General features: G+C 37.7%; 1 protein-coding gene across 1 annotated transcript in view; it reads left to right on the forward strand.

Annotated features, from left to right (window-relative positions):
* KCTD16 (potassium channel tetramerization domain containing 16) overlaps nt 1–24434 on the forward strand; it is a 188836-nt gene extending 164402 nt beyond the window's left edge. Inside the window, exon 3 of the mRNA XM_026696114.2 lies at nt 21333–24434. Coding sequence (XP_026551899.1) covers nt 21333–21784 — 452 coding nt within the window. The 3' untranslated portion in view covers nt 21785–24434. The remainder of the gene's footprint in view (nt 1–21332) is intronic.
* The last annotated feature ends 3201 nt before the right edge of the window (nt 24435–27635 follow it).

Here is a 27635-nt window from a genome sequence, read left to right on the forward strand (position 1 = left end):
TGTCAAATTTGTTTTCACAGGTAGAGTCTATTTCCAGAAAGTTACCTGCTTCTTTAACAAACCTCTAAAGGCTGACTTAGTAACATTTGAAACTATATTTGACAAAACCCATGGATGTAAATCCATGTCTAAAATAGATACGTTGTCCCCTTGTTTCATTGCACAATTTTTAATACTTGTTATGCAATCTTTTAACAAGGTTTTTATCATGGTTTAGTTCCATAAGTTTTAGAGAGGCTGGTCCAGAATTAATGAAGGCTGCCATCTAAGTGTAGCTTCTGTTTTAAATACTTTCTGCCCCCAATGCAACTAATACACTGTTTCATTCATGCAGTGGTTGGCCCTGAATTTTAAGGACTCTGAAAATTGGGACAAATGTTTATGTCTTGATTTATGGTTTGCTTTGCTAACATCATCAGTGGGCAATCTAGCTCTGTTAATGTGTGAAATTGTTTTCTCCGTTCCAGCACAGTGAAAGTTAATAGCTTTCAACCACAAAGATAAAACTGTCACTAATCGGGCTCTGGACTCAGGGAGAGCATTCATCAGTAGCCAACACTCTCCATGATGAGACTACTCTCCATCCTAGATTCTTGCTGGCTCTTCACATATCCCTGCATTCATGCAGATGCACAAAGAAGCCTTGTGAGCTCTGTGTTGCTTCTAAATACCTGGGGAAAGATATTGGAATCTCACTAAAAGGAGAAGGAAGGGGCAGGAAGAAAGGAAGGAGACTTAAACACCCAAAGTGACATTGTTAACAACAGAAGATATTCTCAGATAAGCAGCTTAGTAATGGAAGTATTAGCAGAGAGCTGAAAGGCTACTATAACTTGACTGACTAGAATGTTGTAACAAACATGGCCAGCTGATGAAGAGAACGATGACTCCTTGTACTCCTAAAGTGGATTTCTCTACTGCTAAAAGCCTAGGGGTCCCCAGCACCTGGGCCACAGATCGGTCCCAGTCTGTGGCCTATTACGAACTGGGCCATGCAAGCAGTAGGCAAGTGAGTGAAGCTTCATCTACACATGCACAGAATCTAAGTTGTGCATGGTACTCCTCCTCTACCTGATATGTAGAAAAAATGTTTTCCATGAAACCAGTCCCTGTTGCCAGAAAGATTGGAGACTGCTGGCCTATGGCTTCCTGAGAGAAAGGAAGTCTTTAAAATGTTTGAGAATGAGGTCTGGGAGAAGATTCATCAAAGAGGAAATACACTGGAGGACCAATGCATCAGTGGTGAGATTCATTGTTTTTTTTTACTACCGGTTCTGTGGGCGTGGCTTGGTGGGCGTGACAGGGGAAGGATACTGTAAAATCTCCAGTCAGAGGTGGTATTTGCCAGTTCTCTGAACTACTCAAAAGTTCCGCTACCAGTTCTCCAGAACTGGTCAGAACCTGCTGAATATCACCTCTGCAATGCATGTAGCAGAATGCAGATATGGTGGAAGATAGATGGAAGAAGCGGTTTAGCTTTGAGAGGGACAAAGTGAAACTTAAACCAGCTATTAATGCATCTGATTAAAAAGTATAGGCAGTTCGACACTAAGTTCTGTAAATCCTTTTCTTAAATCTAGAGTGAGGTAGCTCTGGTATTTAGTATCATAATGAATGAGTAGGGTTCATTGTGAAAGAGTCACAAAGTTGGGAATCTTTGTGACTTTGTGGGAATCTTTGTGACTCTTTCAGCCAGGTCCCTTGAATCAGTGTAAGTGCTCTGCTGCATTTTCCTTCCTAAAATTCTACACCAGTGGTTCTCAACCTTTTCTTCACCACGGACCCTCTTTAAATACCATTTGTGGCTTTGACCCATGGACACCAAGACTTAACTCAAGATTTAGAGCATAACATTTCTTCAGGCCTTCACAGACCTCCTGTGATGACATTGCACCCTCCTCCCCAGGGATAAACAGACCACAGGTTGAGAACCACTGTTTTACAACACAACAAAGCAAAAAGGTTAAGCATATCTACTACATTTGTTAGGCACTCCAGTTTTATGGCTCTGAGTGTAACCACTCAAATCTATGGCATCTGGGGGTGTACAACAAAGTGAAACCTAAAATACCGTAATACATGAAGACATTTTTCAGAAATTCATATTTTTCCTTAAACTTTTAAATTGTTCACTGACCTATATTAATAAAATGTGTTTCTAAAAATCATAGTGTCTCATGACAAATATAGGCAAAATTCATGTAGATGATTGTAAAGGGGCATTACTTCTCCCAAGAAAACCCTTTCAAAAGTTTAAATAGGGTATAAAAACTTCCTATGATGCAGTCATTCTAGTACATGTCTTCTTCATCTGCTCATTCAACATGCCCATTTTCTATTTTCTATTTAGACAATTAATTCACTTTTTAATTATGTCTCCCCTGACATTCATGGGCCATGAGAACAAATCCTCAGATTCTGACAGAATTTCGGATTCTCTTTGTAGAGTTTACACAGAGAACAGGTTGCTATTTATTTTTTATTTTAAGGTATAGTGCATTCTACTCTCTTTTAGAAGACAGTTCTCTGTGCCTCTTCATAATGAGAAAACAAAAAGTGCAGTTTCTATATTAAACATGTGGCATGCTGTTTTCTGCCTGAAAATAAACTAAGCCCCTTGAGACTGAAATATGATTTAGTCCTGGAAGTCCTTTGTTCTGAAAATTGGATTCACACGAACATCAGCATGATAATAATATGGCAAAGCTCACGTGAATTGCCACTTTGACAGTACAGCATCAGATTTTGAGGCTAAACAAGGCACTGAGATTTTGCACTTGAAGTTTAGCCTTCTTATGTAGTATTTCTTATTTACGTCACACAGTTTGTGAGAGGGAGTAGAATGTGGGAAAGATAAAGGAGGAGAGAATTAAACATCTTCTGCTAGAACATCAGAAAACAGTACACTGGAGGAGGCTACAATCATGGATAGTCCACCTTGCCTATTGTTAGTCCTACAATATGTTAAATTTGAAAGCCATTTCTTTCTCAGCCCATGGTGGTTTCCATCAATGACTGGTGTTTTAACACGAAGCTGGAAAAAGAGACAAAGCTGGTGGAAATGTCCATAATGGAAATTATAATCCCATGTTCCCATCAGGGAAAAATATGCTGAAGAAGTTAATTTCTAATGTCTTTCCTGCCCTATCTCAAAGAAAAGTCTCCTTCGTATTTTAAAAAAAATCTTCACAAGTAAGAAAATATGGAAATAACCAAATGTTTCTCAAGAAATTGTAGAAAACCTCAGGGAAAATTACCCTAGAGCAGGGCTGTCAAACTCATGGGCCACAGGCGAGATGTGTCACATGGCTGGCCATGCCCACACCCAGTTTAGCAAAGGAGGGAAAAATTGTGATATGTAACATGACAATGCAAGTTTGACACCCCTGCCCTAGAGTGCATCCTTACCATTGAAATATTGTACTAACTCTAATAACATGGTAAAGTACAGAATATCTCTGCTTCTTAACTAAAGAAGCAAAGTGTTGCCTAAGTATTGCTGAGAAGACCTTAATTATGGCCTGTGTATTGCAATGCAAATTTGAAGAACTGTTTTGGACATACCATAGAGTAGAACCTAATTTATGGGTGGTCTAATATGTCATTTGAACATTTTCTCATTATAAACTAAGGCATTGATAGGAGTTCTCTCTCTCTTTGAGTCAAATTTTAATGGTAGGATGTTCCCAAGCAGAGCTATCTGCTTATATGAAAGATGCTATCATTTATCATTTATCCTTTGAGACTTAATAGTAAAATAGAAAAATAATGGCATACTTTCATACTTTGGATTCATTAATCCACACTGGTTACTCTGATTTATTATGTATAGCAAATAAAAGCAATTTCTTTCTATATGTGTATATTTGAGGTATATATCTTTTTTTTCCTTAGACTTTTTACAGGGACAGGCATATAGCAGTGATATAGTGAGATTGTAAAATGAGCTGGAGGCAAAAATTTCAATTCTTTCTTTTATTTCAGAAATTGGAATTTTTAATACCCAAAACCAGATGAAAATATCACCAAATCTTAAACTCCATATTGTATTCTGATTGGGGTTAAAATCAATATGTGCAATATGAGTCTTAATCTATACCATGCTTGCCTTTACTCAGATGCAACATGGATGTTTCTCTTTATTCATTTTCTTCATTTCTTTTACTTGCTCTTTCATGGAAAAGAATCAACACTGCAGGGAACTTAAGTTGTTGATTATTCTGAAAAATATTTACTCTTAAAAAAGCAAGTGAATGTGCGGAAATTAGTGCAACGTATTTAGAATAAACTAGTTCTTGCTGCATAAAACTTTTGTGGGAAAATCTTGACACTCAAATAATATCTCAAAGCTGTGGGGGCAGAAGTTCCTGCATAATTTAAAATAACAATGGATCTTTAATCAGATGAAAACAAAGAGAATAAAAGCTGTACAGGCCTTATGAGGGCAGTATTGAAGAGCTTTAATTTTCTTCCTTATTTTCTTATAAATTCTCTATGAGACCTAATAATTTATCTTGTACAAAATGGGCACAATTAGTGCTTTGGCTATTTCAGATCATCATTTTACTTAGATTAGTTCCAAGGGCCATTATGGTACATTTTATTTTCTACTGGAAGAGGAGTTAGTTGCATGAGGTAACCAAACTGCAATGTTTGGTTTAATACAACTATTTCACAATTGCAACAGGTGTCCCTGTTGGCATTTAATGATGGGATATAAATAAAATCATGTGGGAATTTTCAAACACACACACACATCACAGTATTTCTTTTCAGGATAAAAGCTAAGAAAAAAAAAAACCTAAGGAACAATAAGCAAAAGAAATTAAAGCAGGAGATGAGGGTGGGGGGTGGGGAGAGGAAATTAAATAAATCCAGTTTGCTTCAACATCACTGTAAGGGTAAAGGTCAGGCAGTAGATTTTACTCTGCTAGTCATAGCCGACTAAAGGGAGTGGTGCTCATCTCCCTTTCAAAGCCATTGAGCCAGTCCTGTCTGAAGACATTTCTGTGGTCGTGTGGCCAGCGTGACATCATGGAGCACTCTTACCTTCCCCACTGAAGTGGTACATATTTATTTACTTTCATTTGCATGCCTTTGAACTGCTAGATTGGCAAGGATGGGAACTCACCCTGTCATTAACTTGAGCTGTCAACTTTCTAGCTGACAAGTCAAGCACACTGAGCCACCATGTTGTCCCTCAACATCACCATATTTTCCATAATTGTTTGTCATTGCAAACCATGTTTGTTTCTGCCAGATCCATTCTCAGTTTCTTTTGCGCTTGTTTTAAGGAACCCATCAACTCCATCCAACAATGATTTCTGCTTCCTCTAATCTATTCATTCTTCCTTCATATAGTTCCTTTTCTAATCAGTCTTCATTTATTCTCCATTTTCATTAGCAAATCACTTTAACACATTTCTGTCCTAGGGACCACTCATTTTTATATTTAAAGCAAAATAGGAAGGCATATTTAGCTTACTTAGGCAAAAATTCATTCCCCATAACAAATCACATGCTTCCCATTATTTTTCTACAACTGTTGCAAGACGTTAAATTTTCTGCCTCCCATTTTCCCATTTAAAATAAGTATTGTATCAACATACACAATGTCATCTACTTGCCCTAATTTGTCATCATTTATTTATTACCTGCACTCATATACTCTATTTTCTCTGCCCATTACCATTATATTGAGTTTAATATATTAATTTTTAGATTCATATTCCTCACTCTATAACAACATCTTATATACAGGACAAAATTCTGTATTTTGAGTTTAAACGCTTTTCCAATTTGCCATTATCCTACATCCCTTTATAAGTGGCCAAAAGATATACCTGTAGATATGAGTACTGAATACTGATCTGAGTACTGAATAAAATTCAGGCTGTTGTTTTGAAAGAACAAACTCACTTCAATTTGAATTGGGACTACTGTGATTCAGAGGTCTCTCTGAAGTGACTAATGTGCCTCCTCCTATTGACTAATATGAGAGAAATATTAATGACTGTTTTTTTTCTTTTTCCACACTAGACAATTATGAGGGGATTAAGAGTGCCTAATTAGAAATTCACTGAGGCATCAGAAGCATGAAAATAGCAAATTAAAAATATGTGGGTTTCATATCAGTAATATACAATCAGTAAACATTTGTATGCACATATTGTTCTAAATTTACAGCTTATTCTCTAGACACTCACATGCTCTTTCTCTTTTTCTTTTTAAAATCTCAGTCTAATTATAGAACTAGAAAATCCCAAATTCCTCCACTTTATCTGGATAATTTTTTTGTTTATTCAAAACACCCCTTTTTGGGGTGGGTGAAGGCAGAATAAACCTTTTAAACCTATTATTTTCCATTCATGTCCACCCATTGTTCTTTCACAAACTACCTTTAGAAATACAGATATAGGCTGGTTCTGACCTAGTCATTCCTGCGTGTCATCCAACTGGAGATTCTAGTATTTAAGCAATTATACAGCCTTGCCAGTCCCAATACATTTCCAAGGCATTGTTGAAGACTCAGAAACACATTTTCAGCAGCCAAGATACCCTTAGGCAGGATGGTCTCCATATATCAATTGGCAATTGCCTTATTTTCTCTGCCATTATGCTAGCAAGATGAAATGGTTGACCTGAATTTTGTGCTTTATATCACAAATCTAGTAATAGACCTGTGAGGAATGGCAGGTATCAAGAGATTTGATAAGTGAGGAAGAATTTCCCTACTATGATGCCTACACCTTGTCTTATGAGCTGATTTGCAAAATGTCGACTTTCTATGGCTTTTAACAAATGGCTATTCTGGATGGCACTTTTTATCTCGAACCCTCCAGCTCTGACTGTAGTGATAAACATTTGTAACTCACTCCAGTGGCAACAACAAATGTTCATGCCATATACTCAGCGAACCACAAAATGGTCTTATTCTCCTCATGAGAGAAAAAGAAGTCTGCATTTTCTAACAAAATAGAGTTCATTTGAGGACATCTGCAATTTTTTTTTTCTTTCAGAGAACTTGTGTGTCTTTCCACTCCACCAGCATAGCAATTCTGAACTGCAAAGTGGAACATTAAAAGGGAAAGGAAAATACAACGTTGCACAAAAAATAAGAAGGGTATATTTACTGCTCAGGATGGGCAGCACTTAAAGATGAAAGTGAGATGAAAAAACAAGGTCATCCTGAGACTAATAGATGACTTGTATACAACCATACTGAAATCTATAAATGTAAATGTAATAAACTTAACAAATGGATTATTTCAGCTGCTGAAATAATTGGGACCTTGATTTATATAGGTAAAATCCCTGCTTATTAGTACTTTGAATATTTTTATCAGAGTGTGTCTGAAAAGTGTTGCCTGCCTGCCTGCCTTTTTCATTTATATAGACACCCATCTCACCCTAGAGAGGTGCCTTTTTCCAGAGGGAAAAAAATATGAACACTTGTGGTTTGTTTGCCATTGTTCTGAGTTGATATTTTTTCTACTGGCAACTTGGTCATGTATAAAGCCAGAATAAATACAGCACTCATACTACAGTGATTATTGTGGTAGAAAAATATGTTGGTGAACTATTTCAGCTGCTGTTAAGCTTTTACTGCTCATGTTTTACAGCAGGGGGTGGAGGGTATAACTTTTCCCAAGTGACTAAGCTACAATTTCCAGCAACTCATTACTGGTCTTGCTAGCTGAGACTTCTGAAAATTGTGCTACCATCACTTTCCAGGGTAGGATGGATGGATGGATGGTTATATATTTGAAAAAGCTAAACAGAAAAATAGATGGGAAATCTCTGAGGGAAAATGTCAGCCCCACTGGATGGACCAAGAAACCAGCTCTGCAGGAAGGCTAAAAGTACTTGTTTTTAAAGTGTCTATAATAACAGAATGTTACAAGTCTGTATTGCATCTCTTTCTTATAGTCTACTGAATTAGGGAGGTGCCTGCCTAAGTTGCTTCCTTGGGTTATTTCATTGCTCTGAACTTTAAAAAAAAACATTTTAATCTCTTTGGTTTAGGGAATGGTATCTTCATATCTTCATCAAGGAAATCCTCTTCCTTAGTTTTTATAGGACAACATCTAAATTGCTTTGCCATTTGTCACTAAGCTATTGTCAGGGGTGGGCTTCTGGGGGGTTTGGAGGGGTTCAGGAGGGACCCTAGCTAAAATTCTGTGCAGTTCTGAGAACCTCTACATCCCACTCCTGGCTGATCCCACCCACCCCTCCCCTCCCAGGCGTCCCCACGTGGCCTGTTTTGGATTCAGAGGCTTGGGGAGGGTGAAAAATGGGCCTCCCGGAAGTTCAGGGAGGCTGGAAATGGTCCTGTTTCTGGCTTCCAGAGAACCTCTGAAGCCCCGGGAGGGCAAAAACACCCCATCCCGTGGTGCAGGAGGTCAACCAGGCCACGCCCACCATGGCCATGCCCACCCAGCAACCAGGCAGAGACCCCTTTGCTAAAATCTTTGAAGCCCATCCCTGGCTATTATCGCTGGGTTGTTGTCTCTTTTAGCAGGCTTGATCGAGTTGAGCATCCGTAGAAGTTAAGTAGCAACTAAAATCATTTCAGTAAACAGCTACAAGAATCCTTAGTTGTTTGATAGCTATGAACTTAAGTCAGATGTGTCCAGCCTGAAACTCTACTTTTAATGTAACGAAAGGACAAAATCATGAAAGGCATAGAGAGCAGTAATATCAAATTGCATTAAATTAAATATGAATTATATTGAAACTAACTAAACTTAATCGTAGTTATTTCCATCCATTACTTGGTCCTGGTTGCGTATATTCTTTGGAGTATGGATCCTGGTACACCACTTAGAGGCCAGATGAAGCCCATACTTATTTCTACTACCACCAACAAAAGGACCACCCTGACTTAAATCTACCAACATGAAAGAAAAGTAGTACAGTACAGGTAGTCCTTGACTTACAACAGTTCATTTACTGACTGTTTGAAGTTACAAGGGTACCGAAAAAAGTGACTTATGGCTGTTTTTCACACTTATGACCATTGTAAGACCTCCATGGTCATGTGATTGAAATTTAGATGCTTGGAAGCTGACTTGTATTTATGACAGTTGTGGTGTCCCAGGATCCTATGATCACCTTTTGCAATCTTCTGACAAGCAAAGTCAAGGGAGGGGAGCCAGATTCACTTTACAACTGTGTTACTAACTTACCAAGTACAGTGATTCATTTAACAACTGCAGCCAGAAAGGTCATAAAATGGGGCAAAACTCACTTAACAACTGTCTCATTTAGCAAGAGAAATATTGGGCTCAATTGTACAGGCCCTACCTGTAATTACCAAAACTTTGAGCTAGGGAATCAGACTATAAATTTGCATGAAGCTCCTAGCATTTTTATCCTCTCCCATTGTAACACTCTTCCTGAAGCGTCACATCATGGGGCACTTAGGGAGATAGTATGAAGAGAAAGATCAGCTTTTCTAGTCTGCTCTCTTTCTAAAGCAAGAGTCTTCAAACTTGGCAAGTTTAAGACTTGTGGACTTCAACTCCCAGAAATCCTGAGCTAACATGACTGGAGGAGGAATTCTGGGAATTGAAGTCCACAAGTCTTAAAGCTGTCAAGTTTGAAGACCCCTGTTCTAAAGGAACCGGCCATCAAAAATGGTCATTTTCTCTTTATGCACAGAGAATTAGGGCAATTCCATGCCACAATTTAAGTGACTTGTCTCATTTGCTATTCCCATGTGTTTCTTAAGTCAACTTCAGAACTAGTCCTTTTTAGGAGGGTGGCAATCTGGTGCTCACACTACAACTACTTCCAAGACCTTATTGATTGGTCTTTGGCTTCTTGACCTTCTCACCCATGCCTTTTTCTCTCTAAGGGTTGCTTCTTCCTCACTAGTCCCCATGCCTTACTCTTGCTTTTTCAGATATTTTCATACATGGATGCCTTCATCCCCTTCCCACGTTATCTCTCTTGACACCAAGGAAGATTCACTTGCTCCCTTCCCCCGGTGGAACCATCACAATGCTACACTAATCAAAGCTCAATAATCAAATAATGAAATCAAAGGGAACAGATTGTACTGGTGGTGTTGCCTAGTTTGGTAACAAAATGTGTGCAAGGCAACCAAACTCAGAGAGCCGCAAGGACCCCACAGATTGTTCTTTTGTTTCAAGGTTCCTCTGTAGGAGTTTTGACATGACGAAGAACTTTTCAGCTTTATGGAAATAAAATAACAATGTGTCTGCATTGCAACTTAAAAGTAAAGGAAGGCAATCTTTTAAGTAGGTGTTGGCAGGTAAGTGAAAAGTAAGAGGAAGGTATTTTATTCAATCTGTGGGAAAATGGGTGATGTGACGGTTGAGTGATTATGGGTTCAGGATAGGCCATAGACAAGAGTTTTTTTGCTGGGTCAACTGTAACATTACTTAAAAATATAGAGAGGAGAGAGCAGCCTAGTGTGAAATAGGTGTGCTAGAAGGGAGAAGGTGTACCGGGCAGTGCAGCCATTGTAACTGGGATTGCTGCTGGAATATAATGAAATGTTGGGGACCAACAACTCTGAAGGTCTTATGATGGATTGGGTTAAAACAAAGCAGTATGAATTGGAGCTAGAAAACACAAGAATGTGACGCATTTGCAGTGTGCTAGGAATGGAAGGAGGACAGTGTCACCTGCCCTCATAAGTTAGTGAGTGGCCTGTCCTGGCGATGGGCCATGCAGAAAGTGCAGGTCTTCCCTAAGAGAGCATAGCTTTCCATGCCCATGAACGGCAGAGTGCATTTGCTAATTGATGTTCATTGCCCAATGAAACTGACTGCCCCTTTTGCAGTACAGAATGTTATAAAGTGAGGAAGTTATTTATTCATGAAGGAAAAGGATTGCTCTCTGCAGTCTCTTATGATGGTTGAATGGGGTAGGGTGCAACAATGTGTGGGAAAAAATTTTCTTAGCCCTTGGCTAAGGAAGGAACGCACTTGCAAAATTTCTCTATGTCTTTATTTCAAAGACACTGCATTCTCAGATGGAGTACAACTTTGAAGTCCAATGTTAGTTGTTGTTACTCATGAGTCAGCTCCCCACCTTTTCATCTTCAATGGACTTTTCCACAACTCTGTCCCCAAATATTAGGAATCAGCCATTGATCGGCTTATTGTCAACCCTAAGCAATAGCAATAGCACTTAGACTTATATACTTATATCACAGTGCTTTTATAGCCCTCTCTAAGCGGTTTACAGAGTAATTGCCCCCAACAATCTGGGTCCTCATTTTACCAATCTCAGAAGTCTGGTGAGATTCGATCTGCCAAATTGCAGGCAGCAGAAATAGCCTGCAGTACTGCATTCTAAACACTGCACCACCACAGCTAAGGCACAAATGGCAGCTTTTTGGTGCAGGGTCACTGGGTGTCAAATGTCAATACAATATGCTAATTTAAATATCTGACTGATTATTTGAGGTATGGATATGGATGGACACACTTTCATCTTCATTGATCTTGAGGGAAACATGAAACCAACCTAAACTTTGCATACAGGTTTATCCAAAGTATCATTTAATATCTTGAACTGTTCAGATAAATTGATACTTTTCACAGAAGGCAGTATATGAAAGTTAGTAAAACGAGATCATAAAATCCATTAAATATAGCCCTAAGAGTTATTTGATTTGTTTTTACCACACTTTTTACTGGATCATTAATTTTAATGGACAATGGGATTCCTGTTGTTTGATCATCAAATCTAATCAGCATAAGGCTCATGAGGTTATTGCCTTCTCCTAGCTTGACTGGTAGTAACAACTGAATATGGAAAGATTATCTCTTCATCTTGAGAGTATTCTTCAGGGATTAGCAGCTCACCCCAGTATTAAACTGCTTCTGCAGCTGTTATTTTAAGCTACCCATAGTAAACCCAAAGGTGCTTTTTTCAAGAAGGAACTGGACTTTCTGTTTTTTCTTTGAAGATGTTTTGCTTCTCATCCAAGAAGCTTCTTGCATGAGAAATGAAATGTCTTCAAAGAAAAACTAGAAAGTCCAGTTGTCTCTTGAAATAAGCACCTTTGGGACAACCATGACCTGGATGACTAAGAATCTTCATAGACATTTACCCATAGTAATTCTAATGTACTTGACTCTAATATCCAGGAAATCATTTCACAAGTCAAATGCAGAAATGGTATTTAGGAGGCGCTGACCAGTTCCAGAGAACTGGTAGCAGAACTTTTGAGTAGTTCAGAGAACCGGTAAATACCACCTCTGACTGGAGATTTTACAGTATCCTTCCCCTGCCACGCCCACCAAGCCACACCCACAGAACCGGTAGTAAACATTTTTGAATCCCATCACTGGTCCAATGGCATCTTTTGTGTAAAGTACAGAGGAAATGACCTCCAAGGACAGAAGGATGAATAACTATCAAGTCAGATAAGCAGAGCTTGAGCCTGATCCAAAAAACTAGTTTGAGAAAACCTCTCCCTAGTTCATAAGGAGGGAGAAGGAAAGCACATTAAGACCTGCTAAAGCTTTTATAATAAATGCAGTCCCAGCCTCTATGGCATTTGTTTCTGAGTCTGGCCTAAGTTATAGGTTGCCACTTTGTTTGTTCCTATTAACCTGTAACCTGCTCTTCCCAGTGAAAAATAGGATATAAGTGCTTTAAATAAATAATAAGCCAATTAAGACCTTGTAAACAAGATTTGGTTTTCATGTTGTTGCACATAGTAATGAAAAGAAGCCTACAGTGGAAATATTTCCCTTCAGGTTATTGTTCAGTTTTTTTCAAAGAATATAGTTGCTTTTATATTTTCAGTATGGTAATAAGGTCTTTGACAAAATAAGGGGAGGGAGCATGAATACTATTTAAAAATAGGCCTGACAGCATGTTACTAACACGGAAGCATTCTATCATGGAGATTTTTGATAAATGGGGAGAGTGCTACTCATTTAACTACTGTTTGCACTTCCAGTTTCTGTGATTTGCAGTTAAATTGACCCTTTTCATACATTATTATTCATTATTTCTTTTGCTTTATTCCCTTCCTTGAAGTTTCCTTAATATGTGATCCTAGTTAACTCACTTAGTTATCTTATAATGAGGTTGTCATGGCATAAGTGATGAATTTCACATGGCAACAGTAGTAAGAAAAGGAAAAAAATATCACTCACATGAAATTCAAGTCATCTAGAAACAAGGGGGAAAATATGCAAATTTATCTCAAAGTATTCTTTGAGTTTGGTGGATTTTCCCTCCTATCTTCTCAAATAAGTGTGTGGAGAGTTGCAGCTTCTTCAAAATCATTGCGGATTTTCAGAATTTTACATCCATTTAAAAAACCCCACAAAGCTTGCATTGTCATTGTTCTGCAAAACTTTGTTATCTTTTCTATTATTGTTTTGCTTCTCATGAGTTACTTGTGGCTCTCTTGTTCTGCCTACAGAGGCTTTTTGCTTAGAATGGTTTTCAATGTGACTTTGAAGATGCAAGGAGGACTATGCATGGAGGTGGCTTCGCTTAACTTTGGCAGCTATATACTGAGCAAACATTTAGAGCAGGGGTCCCTAACCCCCAGTCAGTGGACTGGCGCCAGTCTGCAGCAGGCCAGAAACCTGGCCGCGCAAACAAGCAAAGGCCCATCCATAGGATGCAGGCAGTACGTGAAACTGCACCCCCTCCGACTTGTAGAAAACCCTCTCTCCATAGAACCAGTCCCCGGTGCCCAAAAAGTTGGGGGCTGCGGAGTTAGAGTATCTCTAGTTGATCAGGAATTAAAACGCTCACTCTCCAAGTCTATTCCCAACCTTTCTGCACCTTCTATGTTGTGTACTTGAAGGATCAAGCCACTTTGCAAGAATCAAAGATGAACCACCGCCTCACAAAATGTACACAGTCCATACAGGGCCTTCAGTTTGGATTAAAACTTTTCTTCTCGGCCTTTTCACTCCTGATACAGCCTTTCTATTTGGTTTTGCAGGGAAAAAAGCCTCCATTAACTTTCATTTGGATTTCTTTCCTCTCTTTTAAACTGATGGAACTATGGAGGCATTACAAGAGGCAAACACCTATACTGAGAAATATTAAACTTTCCTTTCCTGTGTTCAGTGATCCCAGTGTGGATCAGAGCCTGTTTGTTTAGTTCAGTAATAAGTTTTATATCCTGCCTTTCTTTGAAAGATTCAAGAAGTTTATGTAGCATTAGTTTCCTGAGACTGGACAGTCATTTGTCTGGAATGGTGTAGGGTTTCCTGCTTGTGCAGGGGTTTGGATTAAAAGATCTCCAAGGTCCTTCCAACTCTATTATTCCTCCATTTTCCCCCAACAGTTATCCTACGAAGTAAGTTAAACTGAAGGCGACTGGTCCAAAGTCCTTCAGGGAATTTTCAATGCTGAAGGATCCTAGTCTAAATTCTCTGCCTGGAAGGTAGATTTCAAGGACCTATGTTGTAATGTTTCTGTAATAGCCTATATTTTTATGTTTTTTGTATTGTGAGACTCCTAGTGGTTGAGATGTGTAGCTATATAAATTCAAAAAATTCTATAATCAATTAAAACAGGAAATTATAGAATGCCCATTTACTTGAGAGTAAATCTGTTGAACACAGTGGAAGATTTTACTGCAAAATAAGCAAGACACACTGGTAAAAGCCAGCTCCTGATAAAGTTGATTGACTTGTATTTGCGTGGTATTTATTTTAGTTTTCCAGCATCTGCTCCTTCGTTTTTTTTTTCAGGTTGGTTGGCAAAGCTTGGCTTCTTCTAGAAATGACCCCACATCAAGGGCAGGTTCTGGTATTGTTGGGGTTTGTGGCTCATTATACAGAAGAAAAATGGTGGAGTAAGTTACACAAAGCCACAAAGAAATAAGCTGGCACAGGAAAAGTAAACATTTGGGTCAGTGCTGATGAGCATTGGTTTGGCACCCATTCATTGATTGTCAAGAGACTGAAAACTGTCCAATTGTGCAGAAACCTTGAGCCCATGTTCAGAGTTGAGTTGCACTTTTGAGTTCTATTTCCAAGACCAGCTCAGCAAAGTAAGATTCCATTAGCACAAAAGACATCAAAGTTAGAGTTTTATAGCTGGCCTTATTAAAGAATTTGACAGCTGGGAAAATAAATGAAGCACAACCCAGTGTTAGCCTTCCACCCCAAAATTGCCCTGATAGCCAGTTTAATGAGGTGCTAAAATGCATTGGCTGGCTATTCATGTCTGTGTCAAAGAATCTGACCACACCTTCAATCCCCTCAGTGATTCACCAGCATCCTGTAATGTTAGTGACAAATCCAGAAGCAGCTGGAGTGCCATCAGATTTGCAAAGCTCTGATTCAACTTGCTATTCCCCACTTTCAATTCATGATTCAATGGGGTGATTTGATCAAAGCTTAGTCAAATCAAAGGCTTCCTTTCAAGTGTTCATAGCTCTGTTGCTCTATAGTCCATACACAGAGTCGTGCTGTAGGAAATCATTTCCCTCTCACTTGTGGGTGATGTGGGAGTTCATGCTCTGATTATACATAGATCACTTACTTGGCCTACATAAGCAGTGATGTGTGTAGCTCCCTTTTTATATTATTTATGAAATCTGAAAATTTCATAGATCTACAGCAACACTGACCGAAACAAAAAAGAATCTTAATCAAATTGTTTTGTTTACTTTTGAGCTTAAAAGGATTTAATCTCTGAATGGAAAATCTGTTACTGTACATGTGACTGTCATTGTCTAGTTTGACAATGCGCAGTAAAAAGAACTAAAAAAGATATGGAATTTAGCATGTGGGAATCTAATAAGATAAAGAAAGCAATGCAACTACATACATAGAAATCATATGTTGCATCATTGAATCTATGATATGCAGCTAAAATATTTTATAGTGAAAGAAAGAGGAAAAGACTGTTTCACCATTATGCTTATCCCACCAAAAAGAAATTGAATGAAACTGAACAATGAAATAAATGCCAGAATAAACTATTTGCACAATCAGGTTTTGTGAGGCTTTGGCTTCATATCATTGGCTTTCTTTATTGACAGCATTCCCTGTTACAAGGTTTGCATGGCTCCCTTTCTCAAAACATTGGAAGAGTGTGACACACTCCCAGCCTTGCTTCTGCTGGGCTTCTTCACCATTGGGAAATAGCCTCCTCCTAAGGAAGTCCACTTTCATCTCACATCCCTGAGAGCTAATTGGAGGCTTTGGGGAATTTGCACTGCCTCGCTGAGAAAGCTCTCTTTCTCCAGTGAGATGGTGCTCTCTGGCATCCTCCCAATCAGCTGGATAGCGCCTCTTTTTCTTCTGCTGAAAGTAACTTCCAAGTGCACTAATGATTTCCCAGAACTGCCAATCAGCAGTTAGTGAAGTGCCGGGAGGGAGGATGGTTATCTGCACCACAGCTACAATCATTGGGAACAAAATCAGACCCTGCGTTCAACAGAATCAGAAGGTAATCATTTGATACTAGGTGAAATAGAATCAGACGTCTCACTGAAAGACCAATAGAGGCATGGCAAGACAGTGATGCTTAAAAAAGCTGGACGCCATTTTAAAAAAGGTTTGCAAAAAGCAATGTAGCAAGATACTATTCCCAGATGACATAAGCATGTATTTACAATTACACAAAGAAACAGATATTAACAGATAATTTTTTATCAGATTAACATTATTTTTGTTACTCTGTTAAAAGATTATCTATCTATCTATTATTTATTAATTAAATTGTTCATCCTCTGTGAGGGAAATGAGCTGTTTCAAAATTTGATAGCTAAACAAACAAACAAACAAGCAAACAAATACATGTTGCCATCTCACTTTGAAAAGCAACTCTGGGTGACTTCCAATTAAATATCATAAATGTAAAAAATATTTAAAAGCATGAAAGAGCCATGGTGGTGCAGTGGTTAGAATGCAGCATTGCAGGCTAATTCTGCTAACTACCGATTTCCAGCAGTTCAGGAGTTCGATCTTGACTGGCTCAAGGTTGACTCAGCCCTTCATCTTTCCAAGGTCAGTCAAATGAGGACCCAGATTGTTTAGGCCAATACGCTGAATCTGTAAACTGCTAAGAGAGGGCTGTAAAGCACTGTGAAGTAGTAGATAAGTCTAAGTGCTATTGCAATTGTTTTGAAACACAAAAGCAAGAAAATAAAAGGCAAGATCAGTATAAGGGTAGCCCCTTTCCAGTTAATTCACCAACTGCCTCCATTACTGAGCAAACCCAGGCTAATTGGCAGAGCCAGGTTTTAATGCCCTTTTGGAAGGCCAAAAGGGTGGCAGATCTTACCATAGGCATGGCAATATTCATAGAGTAGAGGCCATGGAAGAATAGATGCTCCTTCTAGATCTCACTGACTGAAATTCTTTGATGAGTGAGATCTGCAGCGTGCCCCTTCTGCCAGGCTGATGAGATAGGCTGATCACATTGGAATGAAATGATTCTTCGGCTTTATGTTGTGAAGGATTTAGGCCATAATCAAGTTAAAATTATGTCAATTGTGTCACAAAATGTTGGAAGGGACTGAGTGATGGAACAACAAACCATTTCAAGCTACAGGATGAAAGCAGTCTGAATGTTTGGCTCCTTTAAAAAAAAAAAAAACCTAGAGAACTCATTTGCAAAGCTTACTTCAGTTCAGGTCATCCCATTGTACACATTGATTCACAAAAATGTACTGGTAACAAACAGTCACGCCCAAGGCTGGCAGATGCCTGGTTTGTGCAAATGCACACAAGTTCCAGAAAGCTTTACAAAGCAGTAAGTCTTGTGGGAGAGCTAGTCAGTTGGACTTTAGTCCAAAACAGCACAGGATTAGAGGTATAAATGTATCTACAAGAAAAATGCAGTAGCCAAGGAAACTGCCATTAATCAAGGAGTCCAAGAACCAAGGTTAAGATGCAAGCTGGCATCAAGGACATAGGAACAAGGAACCTAGGAACCCCAAGGTGGAGCTGTTCCACAAAAGAGGGCAGCTACTGGTGTCTGCTCTAATATAGTTTAACAACTGGTATAGTTCAGTTCAGTTAAAGGACTTCACAACTTTGCTTCCCAAGGACCAAACAGAGGAATTCTACTTAGCCCTCTGAAATTCCTGATGCTTCCTTGAGGTAATTGGTCAGCCAGGATCTGGACATCAGCTCTTTTTTATTTTTAGCCTACCTGGGAAGGTTGATTCTAGAAACTGGTTCATAAAGAAATGATTTTTGTAAAGCTTTCTAGGCTTGTAATGTGTGTTTGGAAGCAGCTAAATTAAAAATCTTTGGCTTTATGTTGTGATAGAATGATAGAATGTTGATAGAATGAATAAAATTCATTCTATCCCATTATAGATTTGTGGAGTGTGAGATTCCCAAGAACCAGAACAGATATTTTTTTTAAATCTGCTTTTTATCTGTCAAAAACCTGATCACATCCAGCTCTAATGTTATTTTCTCCTGAAATAATAATGTCCTTCTTATTGGTTGCTTTCTGAAACAAATCTTACCTGATGTTCTAAATCAGTTCGTTTTTTGCAAGTAAAAACTAAATAGTGGTAGGTTTCTCCTGCTGGAACTAAGTAAAAATATCATCTTTGAACTAAGGATCTGTGAATCAATAAGGCTGATAAATATGTTTTTCAAAAATTTCTATGGTCTACTTTTAACTACGCTTCTCTATGTAATATCTCTTCCACAAGTGGAAGATTTATTTTTTTTAAAAAAAATTAAAAATCCAATTTAACTAGTATTGACTTTTCTTCTAGACCATAAAGTGAAGGAGTTTCAAAATAAGTATATCAATTAAATTAGCAATGCAATTCACAGACTGTCAGTTTCCTTCATTGTAAATAAGAAAAAATGAGTAGCAAGAGAAGTTGTTTTCCACCTATTTTTTGTAAATGATGGATATTTTGTTAACAGGTGTCACAGGCACAGAGAACCAGAAAAAGTATTAGTGGGAAGGGAGTGATTGTTTGTTTGCATGTTTAATAAATACATGAACAGAAAGTTAAAAAGTCAGCTTTTTCTCCTGTAAGGTTGGCTTTTTAAGAGAAGAGATGGGATAGGCATGATCAAGAGACAAAGAATAATAATAAACCTGACTTGTTTTTTTTATAATGTATATACTTAATACGTGCAAGTAGCTTCTAGTGTAAAATATCTCCAAAATATGAAAAGTGATATGGATACTTGAAATCATTCATTCATTCTGCAGAACAAGATACTTAGAATTGATTGTATGCCAAGGCTTTCCATGTGCTTTTAAATAATTCAAAATAATTATTGTAAATCCTCTTTAGATTTACAATATATGCATGTGAAAAAATAGTAACAGGACCACACTGTTGGCCCATAGAAGCACAGTGATTTAAAATGGATTAAAGTGTTCTATATCTCCTGGAAATTCCATGCAACCGCCCACATAAAACTTTGGGTCAATAGGTACCCCACTTTATAGCTAAGCAAAAGGCAGACACTGGAACCAGTAGGAAGACAGCATGGCGTCCAGAGCACAGACAGTGATGCAGTTATTGTTCCTTTTTTTCATTTCTCCATCCTTTTTATATAAACATATACAAAGACAACAAGTAGAAATTTTACATTCCTGAGCCTTTTACATTCCCCCGCCCCCCAAATAAAAGTTTTCACTGTAGGAGAACACTCCTATGTTACTTCCCTTACTATGGAATAAAATTCAGTGAATGAAGGGCATTTACGCTAGAAAAGATAGAAATAAACTGTTAAGTGTTGACAAGTTTTTAACACTCTTAATTTAAGAGGCCAAAGTTGAATTTGATATCACAAAAGTGAAATTTGACTTGCATCATCAAACTTTCTGCTTCTACAAGCTCTGAATACACTCTTACCATCTGCTGTGAAGACTTGGGGGACCTTTGGGAGGGTACACTGTGGGTGTATAAAAGCTGTTCTTGTGGTTCTATAATACAACCATGGTGATGGATTTCACCCTTCTTTATCCATACAAATGAAGCTTACATTTTGTATTGCTCTGACTGGATAAATTAGTTACTTAGGTTAAACAGAATGATCAGTTGTACAACTTGTACAACTAATGATATGCCTTTTTAATTGCTTATGTTTTATTTTATTTTATTTCTCAACTGTTTAAAAATGTCCAATGGATGGAAAGGCTAGGTAAAATTATATACATCTGTATGTATGTGCACATGTGTGTGTGTATTGCATTTTGATAAAAAAAAAATGGCCTCTAGAAACTGAGACAACACTTTCAGTGGCTGCATGCAACAAAGGATACAACTGTAACACCAAAAGATGAGAAGCATATTTGTTCCTTTACTAAATAGAGCCCCAGCATATTCCTCCTCCGTGTAAAAAATCTTACATATAAAAAAATAAAAACTGATACTAGGGAGTGGATTGAACCCATTTTCTACTTTTTAGTAGTTAAAGGTGCACTTTCCCAACAATATCTGATTCTGGATTGTTTGTTTGCTTGCTTGTGTAAATCACACTGAATCTAACAGAACGATTGAAATGGCCTTTGTATGCAAAGTGATCTCACCTTCCTCAATTTTCATTTATCAACCCTGTGCCCTAATTGTCCTCAATATTCAACAACTGGAATTAATTTTGGCTTAATCTGTGTGATGTTTATGACCCTTACATGTTGGGAAATGAAAATGTTGTTTAATGATAGATGATATTTAAATCCACAATTAATTTAATGTTTCTTTCAGAAGGAAATATAGTTATGCTGGTAATCCATAGAAATTGCAGGAAATGAATGTTTTTATTTATACTTTGCTTTTAACGTTGCTAACAAAACCTCACAGTTCTGTTTAGGGCTTCTGACTACAGTTGTGTGCATGATTATCTATGTGCAAGCTCTGTTGAGTGAAATGGAACTTGTATGTAATACTTGCATACATAGTTCTTGTAAAACACTAAGAACTTCCCTTGTAGAATTGCAGTCTTTATCTTAAATCTGACATACCACTATAGGCATTAATAAATATTACTAGTGAAAATATTAGTATGAAGTGAAATGATATCAGTGAAAAAAAAGTCCTTTGGTTGCTTATTGTCCAAAGTTTCTGACTTTCTGTACTAATCTGATACAAACTTTTGTAAAACTTGAAAGCCATCTGCCGTATTCCAGAATAAGATGAATGAACCAATTTCTCTAGCCCTCCAGATAATTCTTTATTCCTGTTTCCAACACTTCTGAACTTTCATTGCCAACTATTTCTTTCACTGCTTATATTTATCTTGCTTCTAAAATCCTAGGTGAACTCAATTCTATATAATCCAAATGTGTTAATTGGTTTAAAAAAAAGAAGAAAAGCTGCATTTTATGGCTGTTTCTTGGCAAGTCTAAGTTCCCTTTGTTTGTCCTCCCAGGTGAACCATCACGATGGTCATCCTCACACTGTGACTGCTGTTGCAAAAATGGCAAAGGTGATAAAGAAGGCGAAAGTGGGACATCCTGCAATGAACTCTCCACCTCTAGCTGTGACAGCCAATCAGAAGCCAGCTCCCCTCAAGAGACTGTCATCTGTGGCCCAGTCACTCGCCAATCCAATATACAGACTCTGGATCGACCAATCAAGAAAGGTCCTGTGCAGCTCCTTCAGCAGTCTGAAATCCGGAGGAAAAGTGACCTGCTCCGAACTCTAACTTCTGGCTCTAGAGAATCCAACTCTAGCAAAAAAAAAGCAGCGAAAGAAAAGCTCTCAATTGAGGAAGAATTAGAAAAATGCATCCAGGATTTTCTCAAAATCAAAATCCCAGACAGGTTTCCAGAACGAAAACATCCCTGGCAATCTGAACTTTTACGAAAATATCATCTATAGGAATGGGGTTTCACCAAGGAAAATCACCTGTGCATCTTTAGAAATAGGATGAGGAGAAAGAATAATAATAACTTAATTCACACATAAAGAACCCATTGCTATGTCCTGCCTAATTTGCCTATTTCACCAAAGCAATTCTAGCTCCATGTAAATGAGATAAGAGGAATAACAATGCATTCATTTGTTAGGCTGTTAACATACATCAAATGCTTGCAGTGCCACCTGCACATTGAAATCAAATGCTAAAGATCATTTACACTATGATTTATGGCAGCACCAATCTATTAGAGAGGTAAAACAAGGCAGAATCCTGGCAGGTGATGATTTTTTAAGCTGCATGCATTCCTGAAATCTTTTAAAAACATTATTTATCCATGGCCAGGATAGGCAGAGGCCAAGAATTCTGAAATTAAGAAATTGTCGTTCCAGTTTACACTAGGAGAGGCTATGTATACTTGTCTGTCTCTCTGACACTGTTTTTACCTTTTAACTGTGCTTTCTCTGAAAAATATTGACTACAATCCTTTGGCGGCCAATTTATCTTGGTCTGTTCTTTTTTGATGGCTGAATTGTTCTTTTGGATATTTTAATTTTTGTATGTATGAGAGCACTCTGTTGTTGCTACCTGGGGATACATCTGAATTTGCTTTGTCTGCATACCATGAACATCTCTGGCCATAGGCGTCTGTCAGCTTAAAAACATCTGAAAAAGCACAGGTGCAATCCAGCTGCAGGCAGGTGATCACAATTATGTTTCCTTGTTGAAAGTCATGCTCAGCCTTTGGTCCTTTGGAATAGGAATGGGGAGAACCAGACCAAATTGGATTTCTTTATAGTTAAGTAAAATCATGTAGAGTTAATATGGTGTTCCCTTCCTCAAGTATTTACTAATTTCCCTTTTTCTCACATTCAAAATTATCATTAAAGTTTAAAGGGACCACCTATGGCTTCTGCTGGATGCCTCTGCACTCAGTTGAAACCTGCATGCAGAAATTGAATATTTCTGTGCAATCATAATGAGTTTTTCCCTGTTTTTCCTTTAGCTGTTTTTCTACAAGCTCAGATCAAAATTGAAAAATTCAGAGAAATTTAAAACTCGGTTGGGATTCATTGGCGGGGGGGGGGCAATGGCTGAAAAGAAATTAGTGGGAATTCTAAATATATACAGATGTGATCTATGTGTTTTCTGAATTGCCAACTGGTTTTTGCTAGTCCCTGTCCTGTTTGTAATAGAAAGTGAATATGCATACAGAAATTAAGCAGGAGATCTTTTACCTCCTACCCATTGGCATATCAGGTAAAGATAAAAGAGTGGTACCCCTTGTGCCCAATGATTGTATTTTATTGGCGTGTTTCAGTGGCTAGCATTCCTATAAATTGTAGGCTCTTTTGGCTAGCTATGTTTTCCTTTCAACATAGGCTTCTCATATATTATATATATAAAGGTGATTTTTTTAAAAAAAATGAAAAAGAAGGCAGATTACTGAATAGGAGGACGTGGATTCTTTTCCTTCTCTTTCTGGAGCAAGAATCGAACAACTAAGTTTTGATTTGTATAAATTTGTCAGGCCTTGCAGTAAAAAAACAAAAACAAAACCCTAAACTGGGAAATGCGGGCTCTCAGTTCCCTTCAAAACAGATGCCATTAGAAGAAATCACATGCCTAACATTACAAGATGCATTTTGCATTGTGGTTTGCAGGAAATTGATTGTCTCAGTGACAGGCAACATAGCACTCTGGCTGCCTGCATCTGAAGATGAAATTAAAAATTGAAAAGAGTCCACATGCACTCAGCTAATGGAAACAGCCTGCTTGGCACTCTAGAAATTCCCTTGAAGGAGACAAAGTTCATTAATGAGCATCTTCTGCATCCAGAGCATTTAACGAAGGAGACAAAGATACTAATCATATTTCTTTTGTGGAAGTGGGTGTGATTTTAGGAAGGAACTCCCCTGTGAGAACAGGGTTGAAAGCTCAAATATTACACAGCTGACTCTCATCTAAGTACCAGATAAAGTAGAAATTTCTTCACGGAAATATAAAGGGTATCGTATGGCTACAAATAACTGTTATTTTGTCTGCTCATCAATAATTTTATGACATAAATACAGTTTTGAATAATAATACTGATAGGATAAGATACATATGAAGTCATTCTCTGCTTACACCAGTGAAATCAATCAAATTTAAATCGTCCCATGGAATTGAATAGATTTACTTTTAAGATCAGTTTGTTCTGGTAATTGTTGTTATTAGCTATTTTATCTCACATTTGTTTTTAAAAAAGCTGATACTATGAGGTAAGAATATGATAATATCCTATTCTGAGATAAACCAGTGAGTTTCATAGCTAGCGGGAATTACTTTCCACATTTTGGGGAAACCCCGTCTTGAGCTCTGTCATAAATTAAGTCCCTTCCTCTCCCTCTCTCCCTCCTCCTCCCCCTCACTCCCTCTCATTTCTTGTAATTTTGTGGAAGCACTCATATTAAGCAATATTTAGCATTAGCAACATTTTTAACAACATGTTAAAAAAGTTATATATTCATACCAGAGACATTGAATTTATATTGATTTAATTAACAGGGGGATACATGAATTAAATTAAGTCCAGGCATTCTGGAATCCACACACCCCTCTCAAATCTGTCTGGAAGCTCTAAGGCAGGGGCGTCCAACCTTGGCAACTTTAAGACTTGTGGACTTCAACTCCCAGAATTCCTCAGCCAGCTTTGCTGGCTGAGGAATTCTGGGAGTTGAAGTCCACAAGTCTTAAAGTTGCCAAGGTTGGACGCCCCTGCTCTAAGGTATATTATCATCTATACTTTGGACAATATCTTTCATCATATAATTTTTTTTTCTATGGAATGTCTACAATGCTAATTTAAACTATATAGGTTTATAAATTATTTTGAGCAGGGCTTAAGCCATGTCTTCTGGCTCTGTAAGTACAATTTTTCTTCCACAGTTTGGCAGGTAAATTATTGATGAAGGGAAGATTATGAGACAGTCTGAAAGGATAATTAGCTAGATCATACCTGCCTTTCACTCAACTATAGTCGCTTTTCTGTATATAGAATACAGCTATATTCCTATAGTTGATACATTAACCGTGGCAAACCACTGGAAACTAAATCCAATTGAATTCAGTGGATATGTTTGTCCAGGTAAAGTTCTAAAAGACAGTGCTGTTAAGAACAGCTGAATTAAACAGCTTTTCCTGTGAGCCTTCTCAACTTCTCTTGCACTACTGGGAGATGCACTCATGTGAATGCATACACAGACATACAAAGGTTTCAAAGTGGAAAAATCTTACCACGATTCAATACCAACAAGTTACATCTAAATATTATAGTAAAGACTATATTTCCTATCATTTGTAACATTCATGATTCTTCCATCTCCCTATATCCTTTGGTAAGCTAGGAGAAGAAGGCCACGCAAAGGGAGATTTGAATCTGGGTCTCATAATCTAATACTATTATCCAAAGATGGCCACATTGCTGATCTTGGATGTTGCTGATTTAAGGCTGTCAGCATTCTCTGTTGTTAGCTATCCTGGAGGGCTATTGAGGACTGTAGTTCTACAATACTGCTATTTCTTCAATAGTGAATTATACTATCTACATTGGATCACTCACCATTGTTGAAATGATGTTCTCATTATTGTTTTTATTGTTTTTGTTGGTGTTATTTTGGTTGAAGGTCTTTACATGCTTATCTGCAACTTGCAGGGGTCTGCATCATTGGGAGATTCTATTATATGACCCTGCCCAATAAAGGAAGGAGTTAAGCTAAACTAATGTTAGCATTTATTGGCCATGACTAATAGAGTAACATTAGAATAAAAGGCATGCCAAGAAAGTTTGTCTTGATATCAATATGATAGGAAAAAAATGCATCATAACATACCTTTTAAGGTCATTTTTAAAGAATGCAGTTTATGTATTATCAGAGAAGAAAGAATGCAATCATTGTATAACAATACAGGAAAAATTCAGATGTGCAATCTGTGCACACACACACACATTTCCTTGTAAACTCATCAGGTTATAAAACTAAAAAAAATACATTTAAAATATAAAGTTATTAAAATTTAAACTGGAAATGGGAGCAATCAGAAAACTAAAACCATTAGTATTGGTATTTACTATTTGGGATGGGGAAATAAGTGAAATAGATAAATGAAATGCTATGTTTTCAAAAGCTTATATTCCACATCCACATCTCCCATTGTGGACTCAAAGTGGCTCACAAAATCAATACCAACATAAACAGCAAGCAAGAATAAGAAATAAATTGCTTAAAAATAAGCATATGGAAGTCCTGAAAGCTATGCAAAGAAATCAATAAAAGGTTAGTTTGCAAATGGAAAGAGGGCAGTTGAATTGTCCCAAAACAGTAGCCATGAACAAGTGCCCAAAACTTTTAGTAACAAACTGAGATTTGACATCTACATAGTCACGTTTCATATTTGTCTCATTAATATTTGAGCTTAAGAGGTCATTAAGAAGTTTGGACTGGGGAGGGGCAGTATTGGATTTCCCCCTCTAATTAATCTTGGCTGCTGGGATATAAGGTCAAAGTAGCAAACTGTGCCCTTGTCTTAATGATCAATGCTCAAACCCACAGGAACCCATTTCTAATGAAGTCTATAAACAAGTCTTATAATGGAATAAATCTAATTGACTGCTATGGGGTTTGGACCTATCCACAGGCATTTAGGCACACTTAGATTCACCTGGTCTAAAGCATTTTTCTAAAAGAGCAGTCTCCGTAAAGCGCAAGTCTGCTACACTCCTACTGTCACTGCCCTCTATACAAACAACAATAACAATAATAATAATAGGTCATTAGAGAGAATCAGTTCTTAAAGCCCAAACTCCACGAAAGAACTATCATTGAGGCAATTAACAGCTGGGCAATTTTAACCATTAGATACAGAGCTGGACTAGAGGATTGGAGTCAAACACAACTAAAAGTCCTGAATACAAAGACCAGAAAAATAATGACAATGAATCATGCCCTTCAGACATGCAGCAATGTTGACAGAATAGTTTCCAATGGATAGAAATTAATCAATGAGAGAACGAACCTAAAGAGAAACTTCCTAACGGTGAGAACAATCAACCAGCGGAACAGTTTGACTTCAGAAGTTGTGGGTGCTTCATTACTGGAGGTTTTTAAGAAGAGATTGGACAACCATAGGTTCTCCTGCTTGAGTAGGGGGTTAGACTAGAAGACCTCCAAGGTCCCTTCCAACTCTGTTATTCTGTTATTCTGACTCTACTTGCTAAGGAAAATAGGTGGGTATGGAATGTTGCAAGTGCACCAGACAATTGAAAAAGTAGAAAGAGTGCATTGGAAAATATCTGAAGAAAAGTGAAGAAGATGCACCAACGTGAATTGAATCGAATCGTATTGAATAGAATAGAATAGAATAGAATTCTTTATTGGCCAAGTGTGATTGGACACATAAGGAATTCGTCTTGGTGCATATGCTCTCAGTGTACATAAAAGAAAAAATATGTTCATCAAGAATCATAAGGTAGAACACTTAATAATAGTCATATGGTACAATGAAGTTAGTACACTACGAAGGCTTACTGAGTACTGGAAAGACCAAATTGCCCTAAAAAAAGACCAAATGAAGAATGAAAAAGAGACATGGCAAGGAAAAGTATTACATGCCAGTATATTAAAAAGCTGGTAGGCCAAGGAGATAACAGTAATGGCTAAGAGCAGGAAAATTGCTCTTAGAGGAGCCTATTCTGGCTGCACCTCAAGAACAAATGCCTACAAGAACTGAGAAGACAACAACAGAGAGCAAAAATGCTGTAGGAACAGTAGA

This window comes from Pseudonaja textilis, chromosome 2, assembly GCF_049901715.1.
Source record: "Pseudonaja textilis isolate UNSWEBS1 chromosome 2, rPseTex1.2, whole genome shotgun sequence".
Lineage (NCBI taxonomy): Eukaryota > Metazoa > Chordata > Lepidosauria > Squamata > Elapidae > Pseudonaja > Pseudonaja textilis.